General features: G+C 52.9%; 4 protein-coding genes across 4 annotated transcripts; all 4 read right to left on the bottom strand.

Annotated features, from left to right (window-relative positions):
• Positions 1–950: 950 nt before the first annotated feature.
• PG985_000121 (oxidoreductase) lies at positions 951–1850 on the bottom strand (the record flags this gene model as incomplete). The annotated part of the gene is made up of 2 exons (XM_066819890.1): positions 951–1294; positions 1400–1850. 2 exons carry the CDS (start codon positions 1848–1850, stop codon positions 951–953), a joined length of 795 nt encoding a protein of 264 aa, XP_066690769.1.
• Positions 1851–2510: 660 nt separating this feature from the next.
• PG985_000122 (uncharacterized protein) lies at positions 2511–4270 on the bottom strand (the record flags this gene model as incomplete). The annotated part of the gene is made up of 6 exons (XM_066819891.1): positions 2511–3010; positions 3092–3174; positions 3387–3689; positions 3754–3844; positions 3927–3963; positions 4055–4270. 6 exons carry the CDS (start codon positions 4268–4270, stop codon positions 2511–2513), a joined length of 1230 nt encoding a protein of 409 aa, XP_066690770.1.
• Positions 4271–5585: 1315 nt separating this feature from the next.
• Positions 5586–7299, bottom strand: PG985_000123 (P-loop containing nucleoside triphosphate hydrolase protein; the record flags this gene model as incomplete). Its single annotated transcript, XM_066819892.1, has 3 exons — positions 5586–5714; positions 6112–6320; positions 7086–7299. 3 exons carry the CDS (start codon positions 7297–7299, stop codon positions 5586–5588), a joined length of 552 nt encoding a protein of 183 aa, XP_066690771.1.
• Positions 7300–10972: 3673 nt separating this feature from the next.
• On the bottom strand, positions 10973–11749 carry PG985_000124 (uncharacterized protein; the record flags this gene model as incomplete). Its single annotated transcript, XM_066819893.1, has 1 exon — positions 10973–11749. One exon carries the CDS (start codon positions 11747–11749, stop codon positions 10973–10975), a length of 777 nt encoding a protein of 258 aa, XP_066690772.1.
• Between the last annotated feature and the right edge of the window lie 1258 nt (positions 11750–13007).

Consider the following 13007-nt stretch of genomic DNA (forward strand, 5'->3'; position numbering starts at 1 on the left):
CGTCGCTGGTAGGGGGGTCGGTCGCACGGCAAGAGTGTTACGGCGTCGCAATCCAATTGACGAGAGAGAAGCATCTGACGAGGGACACCAGATTGCTTCTGAGGGAGCAGCCGCTTCTTGCTCTTATACATGTCGCCATTTCTTCTTGGGTTGCTGCATCGGAATCCGGTTGATCATGTAGCACGACGTCAGGGATCATCATGTCCTTTTTCGCGCATGGGGGGCATGGGATAGACGCCCCCAAACACCCGAAGCCAAGGAAGGGCCTATTCCTATTGCATCTCTCTTATCTTGATGGATATGCATGTTTTATTGACCAAGAGCGCTCCTGGACCCAACGGTGTGGACCGGAGCTGTAATGATGCCATGCGACGACTACGGACTGGCCAATCACGCCAACCAGGACTGCCTATTATCAAGACCATTTCAGCAGAACACGCGTTCTCCCAGCGTATTTCGTGATCGGATTCTCCAGAATTATCCCTGTCCGTCGTTTTGGGTTGCTGCAACGCACCGGGGTGCTCGACCCCCGCTATCTGGGGCGGCGTCAGTATGGTGCAATATCACGTCAAAAGTTCCCAGCCAATGGGCGTGCAGCAATACCAAAGATCCGGCACCTCATCCGCAACAGCCCGGCTCTTTCCTAATGCTGTACTACCGACTCCAATTGAGATGTCGCTGGATTGATATGCGTAAGAGGTGCTCAAGTTCAATTGACCCAGCCCCATGTTTTGGGCACATTGTCAATCCAGTCTTCTAGGTACAGCCCGCCATCGGCAATTGTCAATTTCAGCTCCAACTCGTCGACGCTTTCAACAACATCGAAAGTTCAAGCGCATTCGAATCCCTTCTCCGGCTACTTTCCGATATGTTCAAGACCAGTGCCATTCGTGATTAGACGGTCCTAACGTGCGAGAACCGGGGGTTCATATGTTTTCCATGAGATTGCATCAAGAGGTATTCGAGGCCGACTCACGAGAAGTAACCGCGGAAACACCGCAGTAGCGAACCGAACCAAGCCCGACATGTTGCCGTGCCCGACGGTACCGGTCGCGCCGCCCATCATGTCGCCAACGAGGCTTTTGGCGAAGGCCTCGGGCTTCCCGAGCCGCCCTCCGACGTCGTTGCCCGCTATGCGAGCCCGCGGGCAGTTCGTAGCCGGGCCCGTTGGCAAAGATGTTGCTCTTGACGGCGCCGACGATGACGGTCAGGACTTGGACCCCGAAGGGCCGCGGCTCGAGCCGGAGCGCCTCGCTGATGGCTTCGCAGGCGGACTTGGAGCCGGCGTAGACACCTGTCTACGAGTCAGATTCAAACATCACTGGAAGGTATGGCTAGCGGACTGGGAACCGGTATGGTTTGCTTCGTGTATACATCGTGAATCCCTTTGCTTACTTACCCATGTACGGCGATCTGACTAGACCAGAGATGGACGCAAGGTTGGCAATCGTGCCCTTAGCCTTGACCACGAGCGGCGCAAACGCCTTGATGACCGCGACCACGCCCCAGACGTTGACTTCGTACATCCACTTGGCGACCTCGATATCCAAGTCCAGAGTCGACATCACGTACTGGCTGCCCGCGTTGTTGACCAGATAGTCCAGCTCACCACGACCGCCAGTATGCTCGGTGACGACACGAAGAGCCTCCCGGATGGACGTGTCCGAGGTGACGTCGAGGGCCAGGACCGTGACGTTGGGCAGGCCCGCGAGCGCGGCCGCTTTCGCGGGGGAGCGCGCCGTGGCGAAGACGTGCGCGCCGCGGGCTTGGAACGCTTGGGCGATGGCGAAGCCGAGGGCACCTTCGCTGCAGCCCGTTACGAGCGCGGTTTGGGTTGTCTTGACGGCCATGGTGAGTGTATGGTTTCGACTTGGGTCGAACAGGTGTGATGATGATGTTGCATTCAAACGAGGGCATTTCCCTCCATCTGGATAAGTAGTTATATACACGCCTAATTTGTCGGGCAGATTGTCATTCCCGGACCCGAAATCGTGAGACACAACAAATACCATCGCGGTCCGACTGGTTCTCTCCCTCGGGGTACTTTTACTTGATCCAAGGGCGCATGAGACGGGGCAAAGTTGAGCCGACTCGGTAACATTGAGCAACTCAGCAGTAGCGCGACACGGAAACTCTGCACCAAGTATAGGTCTGTATTAATCGTGTACAATCAGGTCATTTGGTTGATTGAAGCCTCATCTGAACTATATCAAAGTTGTTTAGCAACTAGTTCGATGTAATCTGAACGCCCAAAAGACACAAGGGACCGTTTGACATAGACTTCAGACACTAGCCTCGCTAAGGGACTTGGCTATTATGACACAAGCCGATGACAATACTGCATTCGTGGTCTCGACCATACCTTTTAGAGATTTGAGATGCCAGAGAATCCCGCGCATCAGCAGCCAGCGCATAGTCTTGTGAATACAGATACATTGAGTGACTAAATCACAACGAGAGATTCAACCTACGAAGTTATAGCACGGCGCACTTGTTTCTTTTTTGGTGGACTACCCACAGAACGCAGCAGAAGTAAATCTTCCGTGCCCGTGCCCGTGCCCATGCCCGCCCCCATCAGCCTCCGAGCAAGCCCCGCCCCTATCGGTCTCCACCGAGATAGAAACCTCCGTCTGCACCTGTATATTACACCCCGTATTCGATATGATGCGCTGCTGGCTCCCCAGCGACCCATCGTCGTCATCGCATCCGGCGTTGAGATACGGTCCCACAACGGGTGTCTTGCTGCGGTCACCGCCACCACCGCTGTTGCCGCCGGCAGCGCCACCGCGATCGGCCGACTTGAGCGCGCTGAGGTGGATCGCCGTAGAGCCGCGGCCGCTGCTGCTGGATTTCTGCTGGCTCGTGCCGAGGGTCCGCTCGACGCACCGGATGCGTCCTCCCAGGGCCACCAACCCTTCTTCAAAGAGTTTCAGGACGGTCGGTACGCAGGCCGCGATACAGCCGAAGTTGACATGCAGCTGGGACACGATGAGGCCGAGTGCTTCGAGGTCTATCAAAAGTGAGCAGAGAAGAGGTTGTCAGCCAGTTCCGTTTACGGCAGCGAAAGTCGGTTCTCGGGCCGAGTACTCACGTGCTATGTCCGGGCTGGGCTTGACGGCCTCGGTTAAGATTCGGACTAAGAGCCACAGAGATGTGGACGCGAGTATCGTTTCCCTATGACACAGACGTTAGTGCAGTAAACAACAAAAGCCCCACTAGGTGTGGCAGGACAATAGGCATACATACCCGACAGCCAGAGTGGAAAGTATCGTAGCGATGATGTGCTTGCGCTTGTATTGGATGCTGTGTCACCACCCGTATCACACGCATCAGCTCCATACAAGTGTTGTAGGTGTGAAGTGGAAAAGGAGGATGTCCCGACTTACGACGCAAACAGCCACCACGGGAGGCCGATCATCATAACGCACGCGCTGATGTCGATGGCGAACTGCGCGTACCAGAAGGTTACCAAATCGATGCAGGTGCCCGGCTCTCCCGGGTTCATCCAGTTGATCGAGACGTTGGGGCCGCACTGAAATATGGCGGCAAAGGTGGTGACTAGGCAGTACAGGACCATGTACGCCGCCATCATCTTGCAGCAGGCAATGAAGGCCCGCAGGTGCGGCGGCGCAATGGCCAGGAACAAAAACACGGTCGCGATCTTGGGTATCGGGACGATGAACTTGTACCTGTGGTGCGGACGCGTCCCTCTCTGTTAAATACTGCAAACGCGAGAAGAGGTGTATCACTAACAGTATTGAATTGACGTAGAGCACCTTCGCCTTGTGCATTCGCTGGGGCAAGTTGAGCTGCCAGACATGCAGCCCTTCGCCGCATCGCACCGCTGGCGGGTTTTGTTAGTTCGCGACTCCCAGCAGCAGAAAATACAAAGAAAGGAACAACAGTTGCATGTTGAAAGAACATACCATAGATCTCAATGGCAACCAAGGCGACGGCGCACATCTATCAAGAACATGTGTCAGAAGGCTGAGAGATATCGACAACAGTACGTGTGCAGCGAACGGTCGAGTAGGTAGACTAGATCTCCACGTACATAGGAGAACAGGATGGCCACGTCGGACACCACCACCCAGTAGCGAGGTTCCCCATAAGACACGGTCGACTGGCGCGGCGTTTTGTTGTATCGGCGTCGACCCCATAGCCGCATCGAGACGAACAGAGTGTCCAGGGCCAGCATCACGGCCGCGACGATCACGATGGTGTCGCCCAAGAAGCTTCGGGCCGTGGGGAAGCTGTACTCTTCGTCCATGACTGGATGTCGTCGTCGTTGTTAATGCGATGGACAAAGAATGGGGGGTATGGGAGTCAAAGCAAGTACTAAATAGCCATGAGTTCGCCTTTTCTCTGTCCTCTTTGTCTCTGGCGAGGAAATGCTTTGACAAGTTGTTCGGGGTTCGAAGCTCGATGGAAGAGGGTTTCAAGTGTGTGAATTGGATGCTGTACGAGCTGAGTCTCTCTACTTTGCCCAGCTGTCGCCTTAGAGTCTGGGGCAAGCGGCTGGTCAGTTCTCAAATGAACGAACGCCACTTTTTCACAGCTCGCGCTTTCTACTATCGGTGAAGCAGTAATGCTGGTATTGATTGGCACGGGGATTCACGACTAGGGAAACGTATTCAATATCCTATTGGCTCATTTTACCCCGCCAGAAGATCAATTCCCGGTTCGGGATCACATTGCAAGCCTCCATCTGTTAGTTAGTCGATCACTGGCTCCGATAGGGATGCGACCGATGCGAGGGATGACAAAATCTGAAGAGCATCTGCTTGGTACAGGCGCTAATCACTAGCCTTATGCAAAGTAGCAAACATGCTTGTGCATCGAGGCATTAGTCATTCGGCCCGGTGCACATCGATTCACCCCTTGCGTCTTCAATTTCTTCATCAAGTCTAAGTGAATAGTATCATGACATCCAATACCGTGGCTTGTCTGCTTATAGAATTTGCTAGTATGCAGTTTGCTATTAAGGGGCAAGTGGTCCTCTTCAGCTGCTCGATGGTCGCTCCGAGGCAGATTTGCCAAGGTTCCGATTTGATGCTGCCGGGACGCAGGGATGGAATGCTTGTCCGGGAAAACTGCCGTCCAGTTGGCTGACATGCCGCGCCGCATGCCTACATCCTACACTACAATCTCAAGGGGTACGCTTGCTACTTTTGCAACCTCCTCCACCGGACCAAATCTCTGTACGCGAACCGGAGATATTCTGGCATGCGATCCGATAAGTCGGCCCCTGTTGGAGCTTGCCATTGTGCAGGCCACGATCACCCACCATTGGAAGTCCAGTCGGGGTAGTTGCAAATCCCCGCTCATGTTCAAGCTGTTCCATTCAATAAACCTCTTATGATCCATCTTCGTCCCATATACTAGGACATTTGTCAACAGTCATCCAGAAAAATTCCGCAGTCGAGATTGGCCGACGACGCAGGGAAACGCACAGCGGAGGATCCCATCCTGCCGGACCTCACTAGCGGCGCTGCCCAACCGGCAGCGGCGGCGTCCGACCCGAAGCTATGCCACAAGCTGGACACACATGTTCTTCTACAACTCTCTCTCGCTCGTGGCCCGCACTACCATCGGCGAGGTGCTGAACCAGGGGGGTGCCGGAGAATCTGGGCATGAGATCCCTGCAGACCTTCCTGGTTATCATCATCCCTGTGGTCATACTCGTTCTGTTCGGGGTGCCGAGGGATCCTGCGCTATCTCAGTTCGGCCTCGGTCGCTTTCGGTTCTTCTTCTTCTCACCCCTGCGGGCACGACCCTTTTCGGGTTGGGACATGCTAATCAAGGTCTAACCTGAAGGGGTCGGCAATGTGATGTACCTGAAGCGTCATCATCTCTTTGGGTAATGAGAGAACAACTAGATTGTGTGTCTATTCTCCAGGGTACTTCAAGACTGCATCGTAGTCACGCGGTTGTGGGAGAACCGCCCCGCTACCGGGTAATTGTAGGGATCATCGCCCTCGTCGTCCGCGGTAGCCAGCAGCAGTGTTGTCAATCAATTAACCAACCAACCACCCTGCCGATGGTTGGTTGATGAAAATATGCTCTTGGTTGGTTGACACCAATATTGATGTATTTGGTTGGTTGACTGACAACACTGGCCAACAGGAGCTCGCGCAATGGAACCTGGGGAACGCCGTCGTTGGGGGTCAGGGAGTCGAGGATGTCGAGCTCCTCCTGCTGTTCTTCCTTATTGTTTGGTGTTCGAGGTGATTCAGGTACTTCTGTCGCGGGTTTCGAAGTAGGGTACCGCAGCGCCTGCTGCTTTTCGACGAAGTCGGCAAAGTCTCTCAGGGCCGCTTCTGTTGTTCTACTGTGATTGCGAAATAGACTGCCTACCCTTCTAGGTAAACAAATGTAATTATATATATGCTTAACGGTAAAAGGATAGAGGGGAAAAGAAAAAGAAAAAAAGGAGAACCCCCACCCCGGGACTTGAACCCGGATCTTGCTGCACCTGTAAACTCAGGCACCTTAGCTCAGCATTAATGCGTCGATAAGGGTCAGATTCTGCATGTGCTACCATTGCACCAGACGGGGCTTTTTATTGTTGGAGAAAAGATAGGTTAAAGTTCATATAGAGAGACGAATCGCTTCAGCGCCGGCGTGCAGCTACTCGCGCTCTACCTCGCCTATATGGGCACGTAAACGTCGCTAGCGATGCTCTGAGCCCTCACCTGCCTGCGCGCGGGGACCTCCTGGGGGTTGGAGGTTATGGATACTTGAAGAGTGGCGGGATCGGGAGGCTGGTAGCATAAGAGCTTAGATTTGAGTTCTCAGGGGCAAGAGTTTTAAGAGGACCCCATGACTTGTACAATGCCCCTTGACGTTATACTCTGCAGATAGTTGAGGCGACCCATAAAGCTCGACTGTGTCAACTTATCACCGGTCGCGTATCCCCTGTGGCGCCGACAAGATTCGAATGCCTCTCCTCGTGATGCCCAGGTATCTAGCCGCATGGTGCTCACAGTTTGTTGCAAAGGCGATGCAGAGGTGGGTGGGTATAATTATGTGCAACGCCACTGAGTTTACCTGCGCAGACGTCGCACCATCATCCTAGCACACACCCCTTTCTTTTGCCCCCAATTCGTCTTGGCCCTCCTCGACGGCTTGAGCAACGAGCACCGGGGTAATAGTACCTCGCACATTTGACATCTCGCGGCCCCCGAGTCCTGGCCGCTGATCATCCAAGCTTCGCTTCTGCCCGGCGGGAGACTCGATGGGCGACTTTGTGTGGAGGTCGTTCCAGCTCCCAAAGCTATGCTCATATACTTTCTCCATCGATGGTTACTTTGGCCGAAACCCACCACCCGAGTCTACCGGAACCCTATGTTGCAGTCTACCAAGAGCAGACAGGGGAAGATGGGCACAGATTTCGCCATTTCTTCTCAATAATCAGTACGAGACCTGCCTGGTGTATTAATGGAAGCACATGCCGAGTCTGCACGCCGGAGTATATCTCTTGTGGCCTGGGTTTACAGGTACAGCATGTCCGGGTTCGACTCCCGGGGTGGGGGGTTCCCTTTTTCTTTTCTTGCTCCTTTTCTTCTCCAAAAGCAGAATCTCATAATCTACTTATCATATCGTATTACCTGTCCTCAAGTCGAAAATCTGGTAGGAATTTATCATAGATCGCCAACAGGTACCATACTGATCATGTCCATGAATACGTCGCTCCGCCACTTCGAGGCAGGATCCCACTACTAGTCCTCTGGCTCTGCCGTCGTCGGCGGAGGCGGCTGAATCACCGCTATATTCCGATCCTGCGCCACCAACCTCACGATCACGAGCCCCTTGGCCCTGTTCACCTCAAGCCCCGACAGCAAACTGAACAAGCGATGAAGCCGCAGTGTCCATTCTCCTCCGTTTCATCTTTCATCCCTTGTCCTTGTCCTTGTCGATCGCAACGGAGTCGGCCTCGGCCCCGCCGCCGACGTTCTTGGTGACCAGCACTTTGCAGTCGCCATAGTTCTCTGTCATATTATACATTATAAGATTAAGGCCTGTGGTAGGTTCTACTGGGACACGATCGACCATCCTCAGTGAACCATTGCTAGCTAGGCAACCATTAATGGCATTTCGACGGCGGAGACTTTCAACACTTGTAAGCTCTCTGGCATCCAGCCCTACCACTGCTGAGGCTAGAGAGTAGGCATCGAGATACACCGGAAGACGTTGTCGCGGATGGCAGGGACACGGGCCTCCGCGCCGAACGCGTGATGCTGCTGTCAACGAAGAGGGCTAGCCACTATGCGACTAGCTGGACAGGGGGAAGGCGAGTCGGCAACAAAGCAGCTCTTATGCGGGATTGGCGGTGTCAGCTAGCTTTCGCGGTCGTGTACCTCTACATTACATATATTGGTACAAGGCAACTACAATGTGTGTCTAGGCGACTCAAGCCAACGGTTCATTCTATACGCACAAGATTTGTGCTAAAATTGACCTCCACGACATTTCGTGCCTCTTTACTTCTGCCTATACCGAAGAGTACGGCCGAAGATACCAATCAACAACACCCGTTGCCAGATGCCCCTTGTCGGGGTCCTCCCCGCCGGACTCCTTGTCCCCCTTTTCGATGCAAACTCCCTGCTCTCCCATTGAAGACAGCACTCTCCGACTTTCTCCCAATATTGCCCCCTACGACCCATCGATGCCGATACATTCTCTCTCCCAGCCTCCTCACTTCGTGGCAAATAATCCGAGTATGAATGAACATAAGGTATCCTACAGGAGGGCCTTGCGAAGACACTCGATGGAATTACTAGGAAGAACAATATATATGATATTTGAAAAAGTTTGACAGCGCTATTTCACTACGGAGACCTGAGCTTCTTCTTGCCCATCTTCCTCAAAGAACACTGTATTCGAGGTGATGGGTCGCAGGAGTAAATATTCGGTCCGAGGGATTTCCACGATAGAATACGAAAGACGAGACATACCTATATGTCGCCTTGGCTTGAGAGAAACGTACAATTGTCTCTGCCACTCAACGTATCGACAAGTAGATAGAAAGAGTAATACCCTATAGCTGCTAGGAGTTAGGCACTGGGTAATAAAAAAAGCCCATCGGAGGGGACAAAAGAAAACTGTCGGAGCCAGGACTCGAACCTGGAGCTGCGCCCCCCGAAGGGCTTGAGTTTTTATACTCAAGTGTGCATCGCAATGTTACCATTACACCACTCCGATATGCTAAGTTACTATTATCAGGGATTATTAAGGCAAATCCCAGTCAGAGAGAGATTAGTCTGCTCTAGAACCAAGATGGGGTTAAAGGTTTTAGCTTTTAAAGGAGATAGGGATGGAATAAACTTTGCGCACATGATGGGCTACCAAGCTCTACGAAATCCAACTGGACTGAACATTCCCATAGACTATCTATCTGCCTTGCGATCATATTCGAAGGTGATGCGGATTAGACTAGCTGTTGAATAGGGGAACAAACAGATGCCTGGTGGGCATTACCATCCGCTCGGGGCATCCATTGGTTTTACAAATAACGATAGACGGTAAACTGTTCTGCGTCTGGCGCCGTGATCAACCATTCTAGTACCCGCGCAGCACGGAAAATAGCAAATTGCATGGCGGCAAGACTGAGTCAGCAAAAGTGGCTCATTCGGACATCCTTTACTTATCAGGAGAAAAAGATTGGGACTACTAATGTCTCTAAGCTACATGTAGGCTTGATCGTCAGAATTGAGTGCAAAGTTACTTCTCCTACTTCGTATGCTGAATTAACCATGTCTGTTATGCCTGAGCTCATTGGGAGTAATGTCTCTTAGTTGGTGACACTCTCTACGAGTCACGCGATTATGACTGCCGCTTCAAGTCCTCGAAGAACTCCAAAGCGAAGGCGGCGTGGGTTGGTCTCGGAGGGTTTCGTCGACATGGTGGATGGATGTGACGGGGTGGTTGTTCTGTAGCTTTGGGTGGTGGATGTATGTGTGGTCCTGATTTATGGGGAGAGAACTACGAGAGAGGAAGAGAGGACAGCCTTCCAAACGCAGGCCGCTGATTCACCACGACTGGAGAAAGGATCGGAGTACTTCGGTCACGAAAGGCCAAAATAAAACAGGGGAGAAATTGTTGGTCAAAAAGGGGAAGTGAAAGAAAAAAAAGAGTACATTCACCCGGAGCCAGGAATCGAACCTGGAGCTGCGCCCCCCTTAACGGGGCTTAAGCTTTAATACTTAAGTGTGAAGCCGCAATGTTACCAGTACACCACTCCGGATTAATAGAAGGTTCAACAATCTCGTGTCTTAACTGTAGATCTCCCTGCTGAGAAGCTCTTTCTCTCTTCTGATTACGATAAGATAGAGCCAGAGGAATCAAAAGCCAAAAAGGGGAGGAAATAGAAAAAGAATGCATTTATACCGGAGCCAGGATTCGAACCTGGAGCTGCGCCCCCCTTGACGGGGCATGAGTTGTGTCAACTCATGTGCAAAGCCGCTATGTTACCAATACACCACTCCGGATTGATAAAATAGTGACTAATCCCGTGTCTTAGGGCAAGTTCTCCGCGAGAAGATTGCGTTCGTTCTCTCTTCTCATTATGATAAGACAGAGTTTGAAAGAGGCTCTTCCCGTTCTGCTTGGAGATAGGGGCTGAGACTAAAGTTTCTGGGAATTATGGATTTGCGGATACTTGGGTGAGGTCCATCCCATCAGGATAATATTCATCAGGACTGGAAGCCGAGGAAATGGTTAGCCAATGAAACCAGTAACTTCCATTGGTCCTGCTGTTGGGTGGCGGTATCAAGCCCACGCACACTAGACCACATGTTTCTTCTTCACGAGCTGCAGATGGAGTCAACTGCATGGCTTATGTCCAGCATAATTGTTTGTACGGTATCTAGGTATATAGCAGTATGTTATGTACAGGTGAAAAATGGTTATTTCAGTTTGAGTAAAGGAAAACGCTCGACGAGGGGGAGGGAGTATTGAAGCCAACTCGAGATCAGTCATCGTCATCGGATTCATCGCCACTGTCATCATCGCCGCTGTCTTCGTCTCCACTGTCGCCACCGGACCCTCCTTTCGTGTTGTCAAATGGCTTGGCGCCAGCAGCTCCAGCAACCGGAGGACCAGCCAGAGCAGCCCAGGTGTCGAACTCGGGACGTTTGGCGAGAGCCAGGTCCGCCTTGAAGCCCCCCTCGCCGATGTTGTGGAACGCCAGCACGCCTGCCGAGCTTCCGGGGTTCTGTACGGGCTTGTCCGACAGGGCCCAGCCCATCTCCACGCCCTTGCCCGTGCCGGCGTTCGGGTCGAGGCCGAGCTGGGCGCCGAGGCAGCCCTCGCACAAGAAGGTATAGGTTAGGAAGGTGTTGTTGACCGAGGTACCCTTGGCGATGGGCTTCACGGAGAAGTTGCCGGAGACCTCGGGCGGGTTGTCCTTCTCGTTGGCGGCCTGGCGGAAGGATGAGACGACGCTGGTGCCGTCGGACCAGGCGGCCATCAGGAGAGGTCCCTCCATGTCGCCGGTCAAGGACCAGCCTCCCCATCCGGCGCCATTTTTGAGCGGGAACGACAGTTGCCCGATGAAGGAGTTGGTCGGGGTCGTCGGGAGTGCGATGCCAAAGCCGTAGCCGGACTTGGCTCCGAAAAAGCGTTGCAAGACGATGCCGGTCGCAGGGTCGGTGAACTCGTTGGTCACTTTCTTTTGACCTAAACTGCCATTCGAAAGGGCAAGTAGGGTGAGGGTGATTGCCGGAACGCGAGAGTGGGTGGGTGCCATGGTGCCAGCTCAAGATGGAATATCAGTGAATGTGGTTTCGTAGCTGGAGTCGCGACAGTTTCTTGGTGGAATGCGAAAGGGGCTTGTCGGTCGTTATCTTATACTGAATACTGATACATAGTAGCAGCGTCCCAGCCTGTTATATATGCGGTTGGCAACAAGCTGCTGTAGCCTCGCGAATGGGGTTCGTCTCCTTGATAGGGGGACTTTTGTCTAAGAACTTACCTATTCATCCAACCCCAGTATACAAAGTGCCCCCATCGCCACCACCACACAAGACGAGCGAATAAGATCCTGCTTGGCGGGCACATTGGCACGAACGCGATCAAGGGTCGTGCCGAGTTGCCGTCCGAAGCGAATTGGATTGGGTCAAGAATTGGCCATATTTGCTATTTTGGTGGAAGAGGAAACAAGCCAAGATGTTTATTTTTGGCAAAGGCAAGTTAAGCCTAATTGACGGGACGCTAAGTTCGTCTCAGACGGTGCAGTTTCGCCCACAGCGCCCACAATGTGTCGCATGCTCAGCTTCCCTATCGGGAAAGACTGGGTTGGGGGATGGGGTGATGTCGTAGTCTGGGGGTCGCGGACAGGGATCCAGGATGTTGAGAAATGGTGGCTCGGCGGGTTGACTTGTCTGGATTGTAGCTGCAAGTACTGTACATCGCCGCAGAGCCGCATGCAGTCTGGTGTTCGATCAAGCAATTGTGCTCCATCGAGCCCATCCTGTCTGGCGGTATGACAACTGTCGGCTGTGGGGTTACACCCAGCTGACAGGGAAGCCTGGTCGAGATCATGTAGCCAAGTTTGGAAACGCGGATCTTGAGACTTCGCACGTTCCAGCTTGCTGCCAGCAAGCTTACCGTCGCGCCGGCGACCAATCAATGCCCCCCATCTCGATTGATCTAAATCATCACCTTTTGTCGCATCGCAATTGGTGGTGCAGGTGCATGCATTTGATGGATTATGTAGATATTTCCGGCATGATGGTATGATTCGCCTGCAGTAGCAGCACCAGGGCTATGACGGTCAAATATTACCCCCTTTAAATGCAGAAGGCTTGGGAAATGCGAGGCTCAAATTAACCCTACATCAATTGAGTCTGCTGGCATCGGCAGCAAATCCTTCTTGCACGGCGACATAAAACTCAATACGATTAGCCCGCTCCCAATTCCTGCCCCATGTTGCGGTTGGGGTCAGGAGGGGATGAGATGCATGGTATCTGCAGTGAAATAGAACATTGAAACAGAAACGCCTAAAA

The sequence above is a fragment of the Apiospora marii genome (genome assembly GCF_038362585.1).
Source record: "Apiospora marii strain CBS 49790 chromosome Unknown utg000001l_segment0_segment0, whole genome shotgun sequence".
NCBI classification, from domain to species: domain Eukaryota; kingdom Fungi; phylum Ascomycota; class Sordariomycetes; order Amphisphaeriales; family Apiosporaceae; genus Apiospora; species Apiospora marii.